Source organism: Tympanuchus pallidicinctus, unplaced genomic scaffold (assembly GCF_026119805.1).
Source record: "Tympanuchus pallidicinctus isolate F22 unplaced genomic scaffold, pur_lepc_1.0 scaffold11, whole genome shotgun sequence".
NCBI classification, from domain to species: Eukaryota; Metazoa; Chordata; class Aves; order Galliformes; family Phasianidae; genus Tympanuchus; species Tympanuchus pallidicinctus.
The window spans coordinates 10,751,189-10,774,354 of NW_026294627.1; the positions used below are offsets into that span (position 1 = coordinate 10,751,189).

At 39.9% G+C, this 23,166-nt stretch overlaps 1 protein-coding gene across 1 annotated transcript in view; it reads left to right on the forward strand.

Annotated features, from left to right (window-relative positions):
* The first annotated feature begins 7,101 nt into the window (after positions 1–7,101).
* Positions 7,102–23,166, forward strand: part of ARHGAP42 (Rho GTPase activating protein 42) — a 153,346-nt gene continuing 137,281 nt past the window's right edge. The window contains exon 1 of the mRNA XM_052670912.1: positions 7,102–7,517. Within this exon, the coding sequence (XP_052526872.1) occupies positions 7,364–7,517 (154 nt within the window). The 5' untranslated portion in view covers positions 7,102–7,363. The remainder of the gene's footprint in view (positions 7,518–23,166) is intronic.

The following is a 23,166-nucleotide window of genomic DNA, read 5'->3' on the forward strand; positions in this document are numbered from 1 at the left end:
GTACTTGCTAAAATGAATATAAATGCATTTCATAAACCCTATGAAACTGATACTAATAAAAGTCAGTTATAACAAAAAAAAGCCCAGGGTTTTTTTTTTCCTTAAAAGAACTGCAAAAACCAACAGGATTTTAATTCAAGTTACAAAGAAACACAGCTATCCCACTGTCTACAGGAGGGCTACCCTGTTGTTCCTGAGAGTAATGAAAACATAATGAATTAAACAAAAAAATGACAGACTATGAGAAGAGAACAGAGTTCAAAAAAAGTGCATATTTCCTTTGTTCATGTGAAGATCTATTATGCATTCATAGATGAAGCCATGAAAAACAGACTTCACTTGCTATTTGATTTGTTTTTTATCAAACAAGAAGCTCTTTACTTTTTGGTAGTAAACAATTTATTGGAAATTACACATTTCAGAAGAAGGGGAAAACACACCTCAGAGCAGTTATCAATTTTATAATAAATGTAAAAACTACTAAAAACAGAGCTCCCCAGATAAAAAGTATATTTAGCTAAAATATTCTTGGGAAGTTTAATGTTGCACTGCATGTTGTCTATGCATTAGGAAATACACTAAAATCCTCAAAGGGATACTGCTATTCTATGACGGGTATTTTACTAAACTTCCAAGTGTAGAAAAACTTGAAGAAGAAACGTCCTTCGGACACATTAATCTGTCTCAATTTTCTTATTGAGAAGAAAAATGTATTTCGTTGTATGTATTTTGTTCCAACACTGACTTGCACAGCCAGCATCATGCACTGTGACTTTCTCACCATAACTGCTACTTAATGGTATTGGCATGAACTGATTGACCCATTTTTAGAGAACAGTGGGACTAGAACCCATCCTCATAGGTTTTAATTCCTAGACACAAAAATTCCTCTGTTCTTATTTGCATTAAGGAATGCCTTATTCCTGGATTTTAGCAGAACTCAAGGATGAGCTGAATTCAAAACTATTTCACTCTAGACATTTCCCAGCATGCACAAAAGCAGAGCCATGAGGTGCTTAACTCACCATAAGCACTGAGCAGCTCTCTAATGTTTATGACGGAAGCTTCTTACAATCTCTGACATGAGCTGGGGACCTTGTATTAGAATGGCTGGTTAAGTTCTGCTGCGGTGCTTTTTCCCCTCCTGTCCCAGAAAAATAGCTGAATTTCCCCTGACTCACTGCTGAATTCCCAGTATTTTTGAATCCAGTAGTGCTCCTTTTGGCTTGCCAAAGGCAAAAACAATTTCACAATCTCTGATGTTGACTCAGCAGGTGTCAAACTAGATGACACTATAACATACGAAGATTCCCCAGTTCCTTTTTTCCAATTATCCACTAAACAAATCTAAATGCAAGTTAAGTGTTAAAGAGTTCTGAACGCTGAAGACTAAAATTGTCCAGTGGATGGCAACTAACATGATACATTCAGGAGCTCTTAGCCCTACTGACTCTTGTATTATGTCTTACTGACTGATATTGTAAGAATAAATTAGTTTCTTTTTCCACCCAATTAAGCATAATACAAGTTACAATCACAATATTAAAACTACATATAGTGAAGTTTGAACATCAGTCAGAAATGAAGACCTTTCCTTACAGATCTCATGCACCTACAAATCAGAGAATCATAAAAAGCCCTATCCAGTCCGGCCTTGAACGCCTCCAGGGTAGGGGCATCCACAACCTCCCTGGGCAACCTGTTCCAGTGTCTCACCACCCTCACATTCTCACATAGAATTTTTTCCTAATATATAGTCTAAATCTTCCCTCTTCCAATTTAAAACCATAGACAGCAGAAATCTAACAGCTTTCCTACTTGTATGCAGATGTTTTTATACTAAGAAGAAGCAGTAAGTGAAATTAGTAGTGCTTGTTACTTTCTGTGATTTTCAAGCCACCACAGCTACTGGTTTTTTATGTTGTATGTTGAGTAGCTTTTGTCTGCTCAGTCTCTTGTACTGCATCATTCTCATTTGGGATTTGGGAGATGCTAGTCCCAGTGCCTGGATCTTAATTAGTTTTATAGACTTAGTTCTTTGGGTACAGACCATTTTGAGCACAAGGCAGAATCACAGTCAGGAAATATTTACGTTCAACAGAGAATCACATCATACAATGGCTTGGGTTGGATCATCAAGCTCCAACCCCCTGCTGCAGGCAGGACCACAAACCTCCGTATCTAATACTAGACCAGGCTGCCCAGCGCCTCATCCAGCCAGGCTTTGAACACCTCCAGGGACAGGGCATCCACAACCTCTCTGGGCAGCCTGTTTCAGAACCTCACCACTCTCTTAGTAAAGAACTTCCCCCTGATATCCAACCTAAGAATAACTTGAGAAGTACCAAAGCTCTTTGAGCATGGAGACAGCGTAAGAGTCAGTAAGCATTAATTTTTTTAAAGCTGCATCAGGGAAAGTTTGGATTAGATATTAGGAAAAGATTCGTCATCAAAAGGGTGGATGGGTAATATAACAGGCTCTTCAGGGCAGCAGTCATGACACAATGTGATGGAGTCCAAGGAGGGTTTGGGCATTGCTCTCAGAAATATGGTTTGAATTTTGGGTGGTCCTGTGTGGAGCTGGGAGCCAGACTCAATGGTCCTTGTTGGATCTGGTCCAACCTGGGATATTCTGTGATTCTGATTTTTTATTTTAGCTTTAAACTTTGCTGTTTGAAGCTTCTCCAAACCACTTGGAATAAACACATTAAAAAGACTGGAGATTTTTCAAGAAATATGGATGTGTAATTTTTGATTGAAATCTGAAACACTGATAGGAATTCACAAGCAAGTAGACGTTAGTGCACAGAGACCAAAATCTTACAATAAGATCAGTCATTAAGTACAGGTTTTTACTTCTAATCAATGATTTTGGCTAACCAGGCCAATCACTCCTCCTCTGACAATGTTAACTTGCAGAAAGAACAACGAAAACTTTGGTAGTTGTATCATTTAGCAATCAGTTAACAACATGCAGATTATATTCCAAACAGAGAGCAGTATCCCTTTCAGTTCATACATACAATAAATTGCAAAGCATGAAAGTACTTCCTTGGTTCAATTTTTATTTATGTTCAATTTTCTTTGGAATTTATCACTGCTAGCCAACATAAACCTAGCATCTATAATCTTAATCTAATAAAGAGAATCTGAAAAGTTTTAATAGCATTTTTACTAACTAGGTACTGGTAATCTTGGCAATTCCCATGAAGAAACTAACAGAAAACTTAGATATTATAAGATCTTTAGAAAGCTAAAACAAATTAACATACTCCATAAATGATTCCTTGAACAGGGTTTTTAATTCTATTAATATTTTCTGTCCTATATAGGCACAGAGCTTATCTTGTACCCTGAAGAACATGAAGGGGACTGCCCTTGCATTCTTTTGCCTTTAGTCTTTCACACTTTCAAAGGGAAGCAGTTGTTTTCAGAAGACAATAACTTAGTAATTTTCCCATGATTCTGTATATCAAGGCACAAGAAGCAAGAAGGGACTTGGCAGAATTTCTATTTCAAAATATTCCCCTGTAGATGAGAATCACTCAGCCCTTATCCACATTAACTGCTAAACTAACATCTAACAGAACTAGATTGAATCATAAAACTGGAGGTTGTGCACATAGACATTTGCACATTGTGCAGGTAGAAACATAAACTGTCATAACACCCCTCCTTCATCAACCCCAGGCTAACAGGAACATAATAAAAATATGCCCTGGGGACCCCCCAGAGTGAAAGTAGAGCCATTTGCTGGAAGTTTGAGATCAGTATTTACGTTTAAGAAAATGAAGGAGAAATCTACAAAAATTGATCTGACCTCATTAACATCTAAGATTTTAGGACAAGCTTAGAATAACAAAAAGAAGTGGAAGAAACAGGACAAAGTTCCTCAGGGTTCAGAATAAAAGTATCTCACTTTTCATGCATCTCTTCACAGCTAGTGATAACATCAAGCTAACACATTTACAGAAGCCTTCTACTTAAGGGACTGGTGCTACTGAGGTGTCTAAAGGGGTTTTTCAGCAGAGTCCACTCCATTCTGGCAACTAGTATTCGGGATATTCAAGAAAAAACCCTTTTCAGTATGTCTAGGCTCCTTCCCAGTTTCTCTTGCCTTCTGAAGTCCTAAAACCTGGTGTTTCTAGTAGGACCCTTTATTGGAATCTTCTTAGGATGAGAAAAACAAAACAAACAAAACAAAAAAAACAAGAACAGAAATATATTATTTCCTGCTGACTGTAACATTTGGAGATTTTAGACTTCCCAAAAATATCCTCAAGTACCTTGTTTTCTTTAGAGTTCCCCTTACTCCCACACAAAGAAAATAGTAAGAGTTATCTTTCTATCAAGATTTTTGTTGTTGTTGCTGTTAGATAACCTCTCTGTAGGTGTGCCAAATAACTCATTTATCTGATCCTCCTCCAGACACAGGCACAGACATTCATTAAGCTCATGGGTTAGCTATAAACATTTTCTCTGCTAATGAAGAATAACATAGGGTTGGGTTTACATCTGCTCAAATACAGATTTATGAAACAAAAAACATTCTTAACCACTTTCCTTAAAAATACATTTTCTTTTTTTTCTCCGAGGGAAAAAAGAAGGCAACACATATGAACAAATGAGATTTTTACATAGTATGTGACACACTGCAAGCTAGGAAATTCTCAGTTCAGCTAAGAAAGATGGGATCATTCTGAGAAACATATGGAAACAGTTAGAAGTAAGTTATGTGGATGGAGGATGTCAAGCTGGAGGGAAGTTCTTAGCAAACACTGCTGAGGACTTGCTTAGTCTTGGTCCATTAACATTTCCATTCATGATCCTGATTCCAAAAGTAGAAATGTGGTTCTGGAACTTTTGAAGATGAAAAAATTATAGAGAAAGAAATGAGTCATCATGATTACTGGAATAATTGCTCTAAACTAAAATGCAAAGTACTTATTTTTGGGACCAATGAGCACTTCTGCTTAATCTTTGGGATCTGGTGGATTAAAAATGTGAATTAGTGAACGTAAGAGGCACAATTAGGCCATGAGAGACAAATACATTGTTAAAAAAAAAAGGTGTAGTGCAGTAGTGTAGTCATTAATCTGGCTTAGAAAGGTTCCATGTATAATTACAGTAGGCCATGATAAAGTAAGATGAAATCAAATTTGAGGAGATCTAGGCAAGAACTATAAGAATGAGGAAGTACATCAATATTTTATTTTATGACAGAAAGCTTTAGCTATCATATGGCAGGCTTAGGGACAGTTGTACAATTTACTGGGTAAATAATTGGCTGGATGGTCAGGCTCAGAGAGTCATACTGAACTGAGCTAAGTCCAGCTGGCAGCTGGTCACCATTGGTTTTCCCCAGGGCTCAGTACTGAGATTAGTATTGTTTAACATTTTTGTTAATGATCTGGTGCCTGGAAGCGGTTGTTTCATTATCCACTGGTAAGACTAACAGCTAAGATATTGTGTTCAAGTTTGGGCCACTCAGTGCCAGAAGGACATTGAGTTGCTCAAGCATGTGCGGAGAAGGACAATGAAGGTGGTGAAGGGACTAGAAAAAAGTTGTTATGAGGAGTAGCTGTGGGAGCTGAGGTTGTTTAGTCTGGAGAAAAAGAGGTTGAAAGGAGACCTAATCGCTCTCTACAACTATGTGAAAAAGGTTATAGCAAGGAGAATGTTGGTCTCTTTTCTCAAATGACAAATGTTGGATGTGAGGAAATGGACTCAAGATGTGACAGGAGAGGTTCAGCTTGGATATCAGGCAGAATTTCTCCATGTGAAGAGTGATCAAGTGTTGGAACACACTTCGGTGTGAAGTGTGAAGACCACAAAATGAGTAAGCAGCTTTCAGCTGCTGTATCACCTTCTCAAAAGCAGTTTTTGGCAAAAAGTGGGTAGTGCTGAAGTAATTTTGTGAACAGTGTTGATGACTGTTCCCATTGCAGTTACTGCCAACTTGAAGGTGTGTTTACAGACAGCTCTCCTTGAAACCATGTACATGCATTATGCACTTGTATACATATTTCTCACTGTCACAATACGTATGGAAGGACTACTCCAGGTAAACATACAAGAATCACCCAAATTGCTTCTGAGATAAACCCACTAGCACACTTGAATAACACCACTTTATTTGAGTAACTGAGCTTACAGTTTCTCAGTCTTTTCAGGATACAGTTGGCTCAGCCACACACACAACCAAGTATTACAGCAGAATATGGGCGTTCCCAGCTGTTGTTTTGTATTTCCTTGGCCCACACCTCCCTCCCTTATCCTTTGCTGCTCTCTATTCTCATTATCCACCTCTGTGTGAATGTTCCTGCCACCGGCCCACACACACACCAGGCAGTCAGGCCATGCCCATGCTGGGCGTCACAAGAGATCCCTGGGCAATGCTGGCACACATGGGGTGGCCACCTCAGGCATCACCTCCTCCAGCTGTGGCAGATCCCCTTTTCTCAGCAAAAGTGGCCTGCACTCCTCCACCAGTCTGCTGAATAAAAACAGCCTCCTTTTAACACATGTTGTTAGATGTATACTGGAAATGCATAACTTGGAGTTCTCCTACAGTTAGCACACAGTGGCTTAGGCTGAAAGGAATCTTAAAGATCATCTGACTCCAAATCTCTGCTATGGGCAGGGCTGCCCCCCTCAAGATCAGCATGCCCGGGCCCCAGCCAAACCGGCCTGGCACACACAGGGCACCCACAGGCTCTCCAGGCAGCCTCGTTGCCCTCTGAGTAAAGAATTTCCTCCTAACATCTAACCAAAACCTCCTCTCTTATAGTTTAAAGGCATTCCTCCTTGTCCCATCGCCGTCCGCCCGTGTAAAATCTCAGTCCCCCTCCTGCTTGTATGCCCCCTTCAAGTTCTGGCAGGCCGCAACGAGGCCTCCCGCAGCCTTCTCTTCTACACGAGGAACGTTATTCTTGGGCCTTCCCGCCCTCCAGAAGCCGTGCGTAAAGCACCAACCGCGCGCCCGACCCGCGCCGGTCCCTGCAGGCCGTACCCGCTGCGGGCCGGCCCCGCCGGAGGGCAGAGCGCAAAGGGGGAGGCGGCGCGGAGCGAGGGGCGGGCGCTGCCGGGGCCGCGTCCCTGGCGTGCGAGCATGCTGCGGCGGGGGGAGGGCGTCCTCGGCCGGGCCGGGGGAGGTTCGGGCTGAACTTAGGGACGGGAAAAAAGGAAGAGAGAGCGCTGCCGGAAGCGGCGGAGCGGCGGCTCGGGGAGCCCCGCTGGCAGCATGTAGCTGGGTGACGGCAGGCAGACCGCCGCCGCCTGTCCCGCCAGGCCGGGAGCCCCTTCTCAGTGCTCGGCTCCTCCGTCTCTCGTCGCGGCTCTCCGTCGGCCGCCCGTCGCTGTCATGGGGCTGCCCACGCTGGAGTTCAGCGACTCGTACTTGGACAGCCCGGATTTCAGGGAGCGCCTGAAGTGTCACGAGATCGAGCTGGAGAGAACCAACAAGTTCATCAAGGAGCTGATCAAGGACGGCAGCCTCCTCATTGGGGCCCTGCGGAGTGAGTGGGGCGGCGGGGCCGGGGGCGGGCAGGGCAGGAGCTTCTTTTGTTTGAATGGGCTCTGAGAGCGGGCTCCCCTGCCGGCCGACGGGGAAAGAGAAGCTCTCGCCAACTTTCTGCCCCGCTTCGCCTCGCCTCGCCCGGGCCGGGTGAGCGGCGGCGGCAGCCCCGGAGCTGGGCTGAGGGCTCAGCCGCGCCCTGCGCCGAGGGGAGCGCGGCTGTCGGGGCCGGGCTGGCGGCTCGCGTTCTCTCGTTCAGCCTTTGTGTCAAAGCCTCCTTACCGCAGCTCTTAACAGTGAGGATATCGCCCTATTTATCACGCGGATAAACGAAGAGATGGTTATTTGTTTTAACTAGCGGCATCGCTGTTAGTCGCGTCTCCCGTAGGCGAGCTGAGGATGAGCGCTTCCATCCTTTTGAAGCTCCGAGAGGTGAACGCCGGGCGTCCCGCAGTGTGGAAGCGGCCCTCGCGCTTTGAAGAGAGTAAAACGAGAGCCGAAAGCCGCGGGGGCAGTGCTGGGCTGGGCAGAGCCCCTCTGCTCTGGCTGGTGCCACCTACTTGTCGGTTTTGCGTCTCATCTGTTACCCAGAGCTTTCCTTCACCTAGAGTGACGGCTTGCAGCTCCTTGTGCTGTGTGTGTGGTGTTCCAGGGAAAATAAGTCACTTCAAATAATCCTTAAAGTATTTGCCACATTGATATGTTCTGCCAGATTTATGGAGTCAAAGAGTAGCAGTGTTGCTGTTTATGCGTTCAGGGAACAAGTGTTGCTACTATTGTCTTAGCTCAGAGGAGGTCGAATGCATGCTAACTCTGAACTCAAAGTCTGTCTTCCTGTCTTGAACAGGAGGTCAGACTGAGGATTTTGTTTGGCCGGCAGCAGAATTAAATGTTAATTGTGCTTCTGCATGTCCCGGGCTTTCTCCCATAGCTCACATATGGTGTTGTTAAATAAAGCAACTGCTGGCTTTTTGAGACATTTCTCATAGAAGTGCACGTGTTTCCAGAGTTGTCTCTTTTTTTAGGAAGTAGCTGGATACATGTCTAACCTCTTAAGTAAATTAGAAATTTGTTTTAAATTCAATACATTCCTGTATCCATACCCAGAGAATAGGAGATGATAGATTACACAGAAAATCTCTGTGTCTGTGTACATATATATATCTATATGTAAAAAAACAGAAACTCAGTGGTACCTTTTTCCTACCAGAGCATAAAAAAGTTTGATTCTTAGGTTTTCTTTTTATTAAAAACCTTTCTCCATCAAACAGAAGGACTGAGTTCGGGTAAACGTGTTAGTTTAACAAAAATGTACTCCTACAAACATGCTTCTCCAAGGTGGTGCATACCAGGAGTAAGGACAGGAGAGGATGCTGCATGGGTACTTATTTGGCCTGGAGATTGACTGCTTTTTTTATTGATGTTTGATTTGGAACATCTTTCTTCTTAAGTTGTCAAAGAAAAGAATACTGAAGGATGAGTTTTCTTTATGAGAAATAGTTTAGACCTTCATTTTGAAGTGAGTTTTCCCGTTATCTTTGTGGAGACTACTTGAAAATCCTTGCTAGATTCAGACCTTTAACAGTTCTGACCCTCTTCAAGGACAAGTGCTATTTCTGTTTCACAGGATTGCTACTTAACCTCCAAGTCCTCTCAACTTCAAAACTTTTTAATTCAAATGTTACAGTGGTTGACACGATGCTTATTTTTTTCTGTATGCAACTTTAAAATGCTGGCTTGTAGCCTATCATGTCTTTTAGCCTTAAGAAAAAGCAGTTTGCTCTTGCATAGCAAGAAATATTTCTTCTATTCACTTCAAATCCCTCAGTTTCGTGACCACACGTTCAATGCTGCCTCCGTTCCTGTGTTAGGACAACTGGGAAAATGCCTGCGTTTTTTCTCAGTGAAATAGAAATCCTTTCTTTATGGTGTACAGGCTCCATGCAGATGCTGTGCAGTGGCCATATAAGTAGAACTATCCTGGGATTTCTTGAGTAGAGAACCTTTGATTTGTTAAAACACGCTGTTTATTCCTGCCTTAGCATCAAAATCAGTGGAGCTTAAAATATTTGTAACTTTAAAATATTTAAGTTTTTTTTTTTCTCTTTTTGAAAATCTAATTGAATGGCGTAGTAAGTATTTGATTTCAGTGCTGAACTGTTGTGCCCGGTCCTGATTTAATAATCCACCAGCCTTGAGCAGCAAGCAGTACTTACCATGGTTTGTCTTTTCAGGTGATCTATGATTTTGCCTTTGCATATCATTTTGGAGGATCACTTTTGTTAGGGGAGAAAATTCAGAGTCCTGTGGAGATTTAGCGGAAATCAGTTTTGGAATATTTCCTTCCTAATCACACTTAAGGAAGAGACTTACTTAATGCTTAATGCTTACTTAATGCAGTTAGAAAATTACATAATCTCTTAAATTGTTTAAATGTAAGATACTAATTGGATCTGTGATGCAGGCACAGCTTTTCAGAATTGAACTTTCATATTAAATAACAATGTACAGGATATTGTTCACAAATCAGTATCTAAACAGTGACGGTAAAAATGCAAAGTTGAAAAATATATGATGAGAGAACTGACACAAATTGGAGGTAGAACAGATATGCTTACTGTAGCTTGTGACCATTTTGCATTTTAATTGATGGAGTGACCCCAAGATGAGGTCACATTTTTTTTTTATCCTGGCTCTGCTACATTCATTCCGAAGAATCCTTCTTTCCAAAGGAAAATGTAGTGCACGAGACTCACAGGGTGCTCTCTGAAGCAGCAGTTGACTGTTGTGAGAGCAAATAATGCTAGGATTGATGTCAAATCCTTAGCAGCTTTTCCCTAATGTATTTTGTACTGTCTCCTTATCTTTCTAAATATGTGAAACTTCTGGGGAGTACTGTAAACAAGCACAGATTGTATGCTCCAGGTTAGTAGGGTGGTAACTTCACTTTTGTATAGCTATCGTGCTTACTTCAGCCTTATCCTACAATTTGTGCTTTCAGAGATGCACTACGTTTATTTTGAAATTAACTGAGGCACTCAATATACTGCTCTTTCAAGAAAGACTCATTTTACACATGTAAGAGATGCATATGCTGTCTTAGAAGTTATGTTTCTGCAGAGACTTCACCTCTGTATGTAGGTACAGTTATGTAGGATCGAATATTTTTATTTGATGCATCTGTGGGAGGGTTTTCTTGTCTTGAACTTATAAGTTAAGAGAAAAAACAACAAGAACTCCACCAACACACTTTTTAAAAAGCATAATCTTGTTGGTACAATTAGCCTTCTTGATTATTATTAATAGTTACCCAGCTGTTGATTTTGTAATTTCTTCAGGCAGCTAATTTTAAAGATCTTTCAGATAGATGCATGTTTAAACTGCTTATGCTTAATTGCTTAGTTTAGTGAAGTCAATCTATAGCTGGACTCATGAATCAAAACCGATTTTTTTCCTTTCCATTGATTCTTGCTCATTTTCAGTTAAAATTCAAGTCCGTTTTTCTTGTACATGTCTGCATGTAGTATGCTTTGGAATTTCATTCCTTATCACTAATTGCCTTTTAAAAAATGCAGTCTAGTTTTGGGGGTTTTAATGTATATCATGTAGAGCATTTCAATTTTTTGCAATTAATTTTTTGCTTTTAATTTCTATAGGAAGGCATACTGTTCTGCCAGAGTTTTAGTGAATACTGTATCAAACAGTCCAAAGAGATAATATGCATTTTGTACAACTGATCTCATGGCTTATCTCTGTGCAGAAGCCTTCAGTTTTGCTGTCTGATTTTAAGGCCTTCTTTCTCCACCTTAATTGCTATTTTAGCTACAACTTCATGCATTCAAAGATTTCAGCTGTACAATTATCAAAAGTTCAGTGTATCTGTGGTTGATTTAAGTAATGCTATGCCTTCTAAAGTGTTTTAAATGGTAGTGTAGAGCTGTAGTGCAGGATAAGTATGATTTAACAGATCTTTAGGAATTTATGACTACTAGCAGTCTTAATTTTTATTTTTTTTGAGAGGGAGTTGTTACGAATCTCCTAGTAAAAATGAGACATGAAATCCTGAGTTTTATTTTGTTATATAACACATAGAGAAACAGGGATGAGATGGAAGCACCTTATTTGCAGGGGACTGTGTCTTTTTATCAGTGCTTTTATATAAATTCTGCACAGAAAAGACTATTTCACTAAGCTGCTTGGACATGCGGTATTCAGGAATGATTTTTGTGTCATAAATCTAATTATAAAAGTGCAGTGATGAGCCTCTCTTATGTGCTGAAGCCTTTGGGCTCAACGGGCTAGAAAAAAAATGAGAACAAAATGATAGCATAAGAATCTATGATCTTGTTATCTATCTTGGGAATTTTTATCTATCTTTCCAAAGAGCTGCATTTTCCCAGATATCTTGGCCTTGTGTGTTTTCATGTGATTGTATCTTTAAAATGTTTTTTCCAGATCCCAAATGGGGCAGCAATGAGTTCATTGAGTAACAACCACTGAATTTCAGTAGCAGTCATTCTCATTTATTAATTTAAATTCTGGGTAAAGCAACCAATGCTTCATATTCCATACATGATACTGTGGTGGTGAACTTGTAATGTAAGTATAGCTTCGTCCTGAGAATCTGAGACATAACTCACACCGCCTTTGTGAATGGATTACATTATTTAATGCTGAAGTTGCCTTCCTCAGTAAAGTTAGGTGAGATGGGGCACAACAGTTTACCTCTCTTAGTCTCTAAATAAGTGGTCAATTTTCGTCCAAACGGAGGAAGACGTTTCCTGCTAAGAAGTTAAAACCTGGTAATTTGTATTTATGTTTTGATGTCATTTGCTCCCCCACTGTTCTGCTTTTCGTACTGTCCTGCTCAACTCCTGCTGCCGGTTACGGAGTGATTGCAGATTGTGAGTGTAATTCTTGCAAACAGTTTCAGCAGTGTTCATGCTTTCTTGCAAAGATACCACGGATAAGCTGGTTCTTGGCCAGAGAAAGAGCTTAATTGCTTCCTCTAGTGTTTAAAGCAGCTGCAGTCTGTATTGCATTATATTATCTTTAACAAATATATGTTGAGAAAGTAAGCACTGGCATGTGGTGGTCTGTTACAGAGCACAGTACTTTCTGTCCATCACATGATGTTTGATTTTGAACCAAGAATGCCTGCAAGGGAATTCCCATGATATCAGTAACCACTGCTGTGTTAATAAAGCCTTTAAGTGACTCAGCACGGGTGTTCTTGTGCCTTAAAACTGAGGCAAGTATTCTTTAGAGAGGCCTTGTAATTGCATGATGTCAGGTTACCAGAGGAGCAGTTTAGAGTTTCAAATGGCATATGAAATGATGTCTGTGCTATAAGAAAATTCTGTTCAATTTTTTTCTAAACTAGGACTTTCAAACTTCTAAAGTGATTTCTGAAAAGAGCAAATTTAATCTATTTCTTAATGGTCCAGCTGGTTTTTTGTCTGTGACATGCTTCTTTTGCTATGAATAAGAGTAATGTATTCTATTAATAAGAAACCAGCTGCTTCATGAATATTGTCTTTACTACAATGGAAAATATGATGCTGTGGTCACTGAAATTATATAGATCTCTTGGGATTTCGTGGGCAGAAGCTCTACAGCAACTTGCAATTTCCTGTAATAGTAAATAACTTTGCATTTGTCCCTTGTCAAAAATGTAGAGGACAATGCAGTCCTTTTTACTGAAGTGGTATGTGAAGCAGTTCTATGGCACTGCTTCTATATTTTGTTTCATAGTCTCAAAACTGCCATTATACTTACGTTTGGAATACGAGGAATTTAGGCATTTAGGAGCATGGATTTCTTTGTTGTTAAATTCAATCTCCTGCTAGTGTTGTATCAAGTAATCCCTACATATCAAACTCCATTTAAAAAATACTTTTTGTCCTTACTGTTTCTCCTGGAAGACTGTTCTAAAACCATGTTACTCTTGAGGGTTGAGTAACTTAATAAAAATAAATTTAATCTGGAAATTCTAACTTGTTTATGCTCATTTTATTTTCACTCAATTCTTCTGCACTGTTGTTTATTTGTATTTTCCTGTGGAATAATCATACCCTTCGCTAGACTGAACAAACTGTTCCTGTCTTCTCTGCTAAGAGTTTCTCTGGTTTCTTGGTCATTTTTCAAAATTGCTTTTAAATGTTCAGGGGAGTAGCGGAAAAAAATAGAAGAAACAGAAATAGTATTGTAATGTGCACAGGTCTGATTTTTTTGTTGTCCTCTGTGGGATATCAGCTTATTAATTGAAATCATTGTTTATGGTCTTCTTTTGACTATCTGGAACTGCGAATTCCTCAAACGTGATGAAAGGTGTAAGAGTTTGGGGATGTCATAAGCAGTACCCATAAAGTAAACACTGAACTTAAGAGAAATGGCCCCACCTTCTTCCCTATTAATATGAATCGGAGTACTGTTGGGTTGTGAACTAAGCTCCCTTTGGTCCCCTTTGAAGTGCAAATAACTTTGATTAGAAAGATAACGTGTTTCACAGCACGTTATGAACCTTGAGCTATATTGGTATGGTTTTCCATATCAGTCACGTTATCAATTTTAATTGGTTCCCTATCCTGAATTATGCAAACTTAACTTTCACAGGACACCAGAAGCTGCAGCAACACATTGCAGTGATGTTTTTTCTTAGTATGATTCAAGCATGGGAAAAGAGTGAGGAAATTCTGCATGCGTTCAGAAGTCTTATCTCCTTTTAGTGTAGTACTCAAGTGGGATACAAGGTGCCCCAACATTGTACATCTGATATTTGCTACAGCGTTGTATATTTAGTATTTATCGTGGTTCTCAAAGAGGAGAGGTTTGCACACTGGGTGTGCATTGTACTGTCTGAAAAGGAACTTCTGTTCACTGAAAGACAAAAGTAAGTGGAATTAGATTATCGCCAACAGGATTATTCTTCTGTAAAAGAGCTGTAGGAGAAATAAGTGTAATGGGGAGGGAGAGGGAACAAACCAAATAACAAGTAGAAGTGAGAAGATTCAGTGTGTTCTTGTAGAGTTACAAGGACAAATAAGACTCTTATTTTAGTTATTCTGTGTGCTTCAGAGAAACCTTCCTTTCACCCTTTGGTTTCCTGTAGTTGGGGATGCAGTGAAGTTTGTTCGTATATCTTTTTGCCTCCAATCAATAGCACAAGTAGTTATTGTTGATCATATTTAATTTTCTTATCATTTGCTGTTGTTTTTACTAGTTTCATTTAAAGCAAATTCTTAACGTGTGTAATCAAAACTACTTTCCTTAGCAGTGAACTTGAGCTCAGCTCTTGTGGAGCCACAGTCAGTTCTGCTGATACCACTTTGTGAACACCGAGGGAGTGATTGACTTATTTTGCTCATTAAAGTTCTTATGCATGATGGAAGATTCAGGCATATGCTGATTTAAAAACAGGTCAGCAATTCTGAACAAAGTTTGGAATTTATCCTGCTGTCTTCTAAAAGCATGTCTGATTTTTGCTTGAGCTCTTACAGTAGACAGACAAAATAGAGTTCATTAGTTAGGTTTGTGACTGCATCTTGATAAATGTTGGTCTTTGTTTTTTCCTAGCACACTTATATGACCATATATTTCTTTGATATCTGCGAACCATGTGTTTAAACAGCTCATTTCCTATTTATTTTTGTGGAGGATAAGGCCATCTCCATTGGGCTGATACCAGTAGGTAAGAGAATGTGTAGAAGAAACAGGAGCTGCAATACTTGTGTCCTTCATTGGCACAGGAGGCAATCAGTTAAGAAAGGATGGTTCTTCCTGTGTCATTCTGTATGTTAGGAATGAAGATTCAGACAGTTCCCTGTTAGCTATGCCACACAATATATAAATTCCTTCATTTGGCATATGTTCTCCCAACTACAAACCACCCCAACTTACTACTGTGGGATATAGGGCACTCACTGATGACATCAGTAACCATACGCTATACAACAATAAATACGTTGCAGAATTGGCTTTTTTTTTTTTTTTTTTTTTTGTAGCCTTGGAAAATGTCAGGTAATGACATTTTTCTGCTTGGGTATGTGCAGTGAAGACACCACAAAGAACAGCCTGGCCTCATCTTTTTGTCTCCCACCTCCTCTTAGGTATTTATAAACATTTATCAGATCCCCTCCCCGTCTTCTCTTCCCCAGGCTGAACAGACCCAGGTTACTCAGTCTTCCCTCATATGGGGGATGCTCCTGGCCCTTAATCATCTTTGTGGCCCTCTCTTGGACTCCTAGGAGATCCCTGCTTTTTTTGGACAGGGAAGCCAAGAACTGGGAATTCTAAATGTGTCCTCACCAGGGTAGAGTAGAAGGGAGGATCACCTCCCTTGTCCTGCTTGCCCTGTTCTTATTAACGCACCCCATTACACCATTGGCTTTCTTAGCCACAAGGGCACACTGGTGGATAAAAAACTGAACGTGAGCCAGCAGTGTGCTCTTGCAGCTCAGAAGGCCACTGGTATCCTGGGCTCCATCAGAAGAGGCCAGCAGGGACAGGGAGGTGATTGTCCCTCTTTACTCTGCCCATATGAGGCCACATCTGGAGTGCTGCGTCTAGGACTGGGGCCCCCAAAATGAGAAGGATGTGGAGCTGTTCAAGAGGGTCCCAGAGGACGGCCACAATGATGATCAGAGGTCTGGAGCACCTCTCCTATGAAGACATGGAGCTGAGCTTGTTCAGCCTGGAGAAGAGAATGCTATGAAGAGACCTCATTGCAGCCTTACAATATTTAAAAGGGGATTATAAACATGAGGAGAATCAACTTTTCACAAGGATTATTGATGATAGGACAAGGATTAATGGTTTTTAACTCAAGGAGGGAAGGTTTAAATTGGACATCAGGGGGAAGTTCTTCACAGAGAGAGTGATGAGTTGCTGGAACAGACTGCCCAGGGAGGCTTTAGATGCTCATCCCTACAGGTGTTTGAGACCAGGCTGGATGGGGCACCAGGCAACCCGGTCTAGTACCAGTAGGTTGGTGGCCCTGCCTGTGGCAGTGGGGTTTGAACCGTATGATCCTTGGGGTCCTTTCCAATCCAAGCCATTCTATGATTCTGTGACAATCTTCTGAGCTCTGCCAGTCAGCCAGTTCCCAATCCACCTCATTGTTCACTCATCTGTGCCACACTTTCTAAGTTTCCTAACACGGATGTTGCAGGAGGTGGTGTCAAACATCTTGCTGAAATCAAGGTACACAACATCCCCTGCTCTCCCTCCATTTGCTAGTGATGACATCATAGAAGGCTACTAGGTTGGTTGAACATTGTTTTCCATTTGGTGAATCCATGTTGACTACTCCTGGTAACCTTCATCTCCTTCAGTTGATTGGAGATGACATTCAGAACAAGTTGTTCCATCACCTTTCCAGGGACTGAGATGAGACTGACTGGCCTGTTGGATCACTATTTGTTTCTTTAAGATGAATATATATTTCCTTAGTTATGTGAGCATACTCCTTGATAAATTTATCAATTTTGAGTACAGCTTTCCTTGTCACAAGCTGCTTTCTTTTTGTTATTCTTCCATTTAATTTTATACTAAATAGACATGGAATTATTGCAGTTATTTTGTCAGACTTTTTTTTTTTTTAATTTATATATTCATGGAACTTATTATGCATTAAACTTGAATATTTATTTATCTATTTATTCTGTATCTCTTCTTCTAACACTTCAGTCTCTGCCCTCTCCCATGAGGAAGAGTGAGGAGTGGATCAGCTGTCCAGAAGTCCCAGAATTTCTAACCAAATGAGGTTATTAGAAAGTCACATTTTGATGTGTATTTTTTAACCAGGTCTACTGCTAACCAAACAAATTTTAAACCTCCAATGCCTGTCCCTGCTTCTTCAGACCTTGTTTCCACTCCCTCTTGTCCTGTAAGTGGTATTAGCATTGCTGTTTATTCAGCTCCATCTCCACCAGATCAGGGTACTAAACTAACTGCTGATCTGCGCAGAGTAGATATTAATGTGTCTTAGTTCTCTGACTTGGTTCGTTACACGTATGTAAGGAATGCTCATGCTGGCAGAGAACAGGGAACCTGGAATTTGAAGCAACTACAAAAGTTGGTCAGTAGGGGAAAATGGTGACACAGCATGAAAATATTGATGGTAGAGACAACTTGCTTGCACGTCAGATTACAGCAGCAGTTAATGTACAAGTTACCAGTGACAGCAAAGGTTTGTTTGCATGGCACATCTGTCATATCTTCTGTAACAGTTTTTTTTTTTGGAATTGTGGAAGTGTGACTTTTGAGCTTTCTTCCCCTTTCAGATAGGGCTCTTACAGTGATGGTTTGCTGAAGTGCATTCAGTTCCTTGTTATTTCAGTACTGAATTACAGCAATAGGTTTATGAAATAAAGGTAATGTATCCTAATATCCAGTTTTTAAATACGTAATAATAAATCCTAGATAGAGATTCATGAGTCTTGAATAAGTTCTTCATGCATTTGTGGTGCTTACTAAACTAACTGCAGCATTTCTCCTAGTTTTACCATCAGACTTGAATGGGTTGCTGAAACTGAAAAAATAGGTAGTAGTAACTATTACTTTTGATAACAATATGTGCAGTGTTTAATAAAACATTTATATATAAATATGTAAGATATATTGCAAATAGGAATAAAAAGTACTCATGAAAACTCTAAATCTTCTGGATTGCTATTTTTCAAATGTGGTTGAGATCACTGTCACTTACTTGTTGGACTTAAGGTATTAATACCCAAACTCCTGCTCAGATGTAGCTGGGCTTTTAGGTCATGTTCATTCCTTCTTTCTTTACATAGACAATTTTTTGGTCTACCATCAAGTCTTCAAGTTTACATTACTTGAAGGTATGTAGACTTGGGAGAACGCACCTTGAGGACATTGTATAGTTCAGTGCCCATATTTTATGATGCTTTCAAGAGAGGCATTAGGTAGTTCTAGATGCGACCTCATGAGGACAGAACAGAGGGACAGTCACCTGCTCTGCCCTTTCTTCCACCCCTCCTGATAAAGTTTGCCTTCTGCATTGCACACCTGCACTGCTGGATCAGGTCAAGCTTTCATCCACCAGAGCCCCCAAGTGCTTTTCCACGTATGACCTTAAGTTTTTCCTTAGAGTATAGAACTGAAGATAAAAACATGAATGTTCAAGTAATTTGTTTAGCTTTTTTTTTTCCTTCTTGTTTCATTGGGAATTGAAAAAGCAAGTTCTATAGAAAATCTTTTCTTATCCCAAGAGATGAGTTCTGGATGGGTTCTGCTGCTAATAAATGTAATTGACAAATTGCAAGATCTACTCTTTAGTTTTTAGTTATCTTAGTTCTCCTTCACTTGAATCCTTTGGTTCAGTACAAACTGAAGAACTTCTGATTTTTCTTATACCTATCAATAATCATGTATATAATGCTGCTATTTCTGTTAAGTGTCTTCTGATTGAAGTTAAAAGATAGCAAATTAGAGATCAAATGGTTCTTATTTTATTTACATTGCCACAGCCTAGCAGTGGTGTAATTCCTTGTTCTGTTTACTTAGTTCTTTTGCTCTTTAATACATGTCCCTAACCTGCCTGGGAGTGGTAATCATTGTCAATTTGCAAAAATAACATTGCCAATCACTTTTTTTTTTTTTTTTTTTTTTTGCCACCAGCTTTCTGACAGTTTCCAAATGTATTTCCAGTAAAATAGCATTATGCACAGTGTCAAAATTGCACTCGTTGGCAATTCAGGTCCTTTTGATTTGTTCTCTATGCAAAGCTCCAATTTGCAGTACACCTTGTGACTTCAAGGCTGTTGCCCAATAAAAACCTACTCTCATGTCTACTTCTGTCACTTGTCTCCAGCAGTTATTATGAAGCACTGTGAGCAATGTGTCGCTGGATAAGAAGTCAGTCTTGCAGTATTTTCTCGAACATTTAATGTACCCCTAAGAATTTCATGCTGACAGATGTTTCTCTTGTCCCTTTGTAAACTGAAATGGCACTTAGACAACAACATTAATACCAATGGAATAAAATACATGGTGGCGGTGGTTTTATTTTGCACTGAACCGTAGTTTATTAATGCTGTTAGTAGTGCTGTTCATGGTAGGAATGTTGTTGGGTTTTTTTTTTTGTTGTTGGTTTTTGGTTTTTTTTTTTTGGTTATTGTTCAGTTTTTGTGTTTAGTTTTTTTTTTTTTTTTTAAATTTCTAAATATTAAGTGATTCAAATCTCGGTATATTTTTTCCTTTGGGAGATACAGCAGATTCTCAGTTCAGGGTATAGGGATATGGACTGTGATGGGCTTCACTTGTGGGTTGGAGTTTGTTTGTATCAAATTCCATGTCTGTATTCTTGGCAGATACTGAAAATTACAGTGGTTGTATGACCAGTTCTTATTTTCTTCATTCTTCTATTCAGTAAGATAAAGACTATGGTTTTGGAGCTTTTATCTTCTTTAGCTTCTGCTTGTATCTATCTACACAGATAGTAATTAAGTATGGCTTGCCTTTTGCTGTGTATGTGTATTTATGGGGCAGTTACATATTATAAGACATTTCATTTCCATGTTAGTTCCCACACGTGACTTTAGTTTGGAGTAAAAACAAAAAAAAGTGACTATCTGAAATTCATTTAATAATATTTCTTAAAGTTGTTTGGATTTGTTTTATTTTTGGTACTTTTAAAAAAGTCTTTTTTTTTATTATGGGACGGAATCTTAAAACAGATGGATATTTTTACAGTACTTTTTTTAATACAGTAGGAGGACTTCTCCATTACAGTAGAATTCTGCTACAGTTCCTCCAAGTGTCTTCAAATAACCCTATTTCAGGAATGTATTTATCTAACCTGCTTTTGAAACCAGTTGTTCTGTTGGACACCACAGCAGTTTGTGAGGGTGAGCAATGAGTTTTGTGATTTACGTGTGCGCTGCATGGAGGAGACTTCTTTTGTCCTATTCTAAATGCTCGTCCTGTGTCCTATACTTTGTTATGTTACCTGGTGAAAGTAATTTTTATTCTGTGAGAGAAAAGTAGCTTTCCCTGTTGCGTTCTTTATGGTGACTGCGTCCTTTTTGATAATGTGTATTACTGATGTAATGTATAATGTATATCCTATTGCTGTCTGGATGTAATTGAGATGATTTTTTTCATGTACATTGTGTGCTTCCTTCGTTTCATTTTCCTTTGTCTTTGCACTCCCTGTCAATTAAGGTTGTCATCCTTCTGCTGCTTTTCAAGACAGTAAAAAATGTTACTTGCTGCTGAAACCCTCTTTCTAATCTGATCTCCAGATTTTTTTAATTTTCTTTTACTCTTAAATATTAAGGCTTCTCTGAGGTCCAGAGATGGGTTATTTGGCATGAAAGAGAAATGTTAATGGTGATTATGCAGCAAATCTACTAAAGCTAGATCTTGTTAAAAGAAGCTACAAACAACTCAAGTCTTTGATTACTGACAGCTGCAGCAGCAGTCCAGTGGGCTTATTCTGTCAATTCCAGATCCTTCAGTATTTTCACAGGATCACAGAATTGTAGGAGTTGGAAAGGACTTCTAGAGAACATCGAGTCCACAGTTTGCACAGGTAAATGTCTAGGTGGATCTTGAATATCCCCCAAAACAGGGACTTCACCTCCCTGGGCTTGTTTCAGTACTCTGTCACTCTTATAGTAAATAAGTTCTTCCTTGCATTAATGTAGAACTTCTTGTATTCTAGTTTGTGCCCGTTGCCCCTTGTTGTGCTATGGCGCACAACTCAAAAGACTCGGCCCTCTTCACTTGACTCCCACACTTCAGATGTTTCTAAACAGTGATGAGATCCTTTCTCAGCCTTTTCTTCCCCAGACTGAAGAACTTATCTCAGCTTTTCCTCATGAAGGAGATGTTCAGGCCCTTATTCATCTTCGTGGCCCTCTCCTGGATTCTTTCCAGGAGATCCCTGTCTTTTCTGAACTGAGAAGTGCCAAACTGGACACAGTATTCCAAATGTTCCATAACAGGGCATAATAGAAGGAGATAATCATCTCCCTTGCTTTGCTGGCCATGTTCTTTTTAATGCATCCCAGGATTCCATTGGTCTTCTTGCCCACACTGCTGGCTCATGGCCAACCTGTTGTCTACAAGGACCCCTAAGTCATTTTCTGCAGAGCTCCTCTCCAGCAGGTCAGCCCCTGACCTACACAGATGTATACAATTATTCCTCCCCAGCTGCAAGACTCTATGATTACTCTTGTTGACCCTCATTGTGTTCCCCTTTGCCCAGATCTCCAGTTTGTCCAGGTCTTGTTGAAGGCCAGCACAGCCTCCTGTTTGTCCGCCACACACTTCCTCTTTTTGAGTTGTCTTCTGAGTGTCTTGTTGCAGGTATCTGCAAATATTTGAAAGGATACTATCAAGAGGAAAAGTGGCTTTGGAGCTGTTATTCTGTGTTGTTTGAGGGATTTTCTTATTTGCAGTTCACAGTTCTGATAATTTCTTGTGAAACTGAAAATTGCTGAAAGGGCAGGCTGCTCCATTTGTTGATCATTCAGATGAGGGCAGTAAAAATGGTTCCAGTTAGCAGGCATTGACCAAGGAGTTCTAAAGAATTAATGTGACCGCGTGTGGAAAACTTACTTTATTCCCTTGGTATATCAGATTGATTTGGGGGCTAATGTAGTTTTTCTCAGGAGTCACAGAGAGAAGCTCAATAGTAGTGCTACCATTTGAAAACGGAGACATATTTGAAGGGATGATGTGGGAGGTGTTCAGAAGGAGAGGAGATACCACAGTGCTTCTAAGCTAACCAGAAATTGTCAGCCCAGGTTCAGTCCTTAGTGTTCCAGAGACAGGAAAAAGGAAGAAGCATCTTGCTTCAGAATTCGTTCTTGGGATTTGTTCTTCTCAAGATGTACTCATAAGAGAGAATTATACAAATAATGCCTTTTCAGAATCTTAGAAACTAAATAGCGTTGTTCTTTTGTTTATCTTTTAAGATTTAAAATGTCATGGCCAAAAGAAAAAAGCAATCCATGGACCATTGTGAAAACTTGTCGTGGTAGTATAGACATATTTATTGAGGTCAAAATTCAGCTCAGATACACAATTGTCTGTATTATGAAATTGCTCACTTGTGCATGGAGATTGCTGCAGTGCTTAACTAAATGATGAAATGCTATTCTTTAAAGGCCAAGTAACAAATAACTCTTCTACCTGTCACTTTTTAATGTAGACTATGTAACGTGCCTCTGATATCTCTGAGTTTGTTACAGCAGTCTTCCTTTTACACATTACTTCCAGTTAATGCTAGGTGTGTCATTCTGTTATTGTACAGTTCTTACTGAAGGGAAAAGCTTTATCTTGTAGTTTTCAGATTGTCTCTTATTAGCATGAATGCTATCTGTGTTGCATAGCCTTCTGCTTTTAATTTTAAAATAACTTGTGTCAGTGATAAGTTTGATCCGGCTGGGGTTTAGGAGGGCCTTTTGCAGCCATGCAGATGATAGTGAAGAGGAAATGTTCAGATAACTGTATTGTTTTGTGCTGTTGCACTACGTGTTCTTCTATTTAATTTTTCTTGCGATGGTCACTCACACATACGTTTGAAAGCTATCACAACTTCAATCTGAAAGCCTCTAGAAGTCATAACTGTCTAAAGCCGTCCTGCTTTGCTTCTCTTGGGGAGATGGTGAAAACCA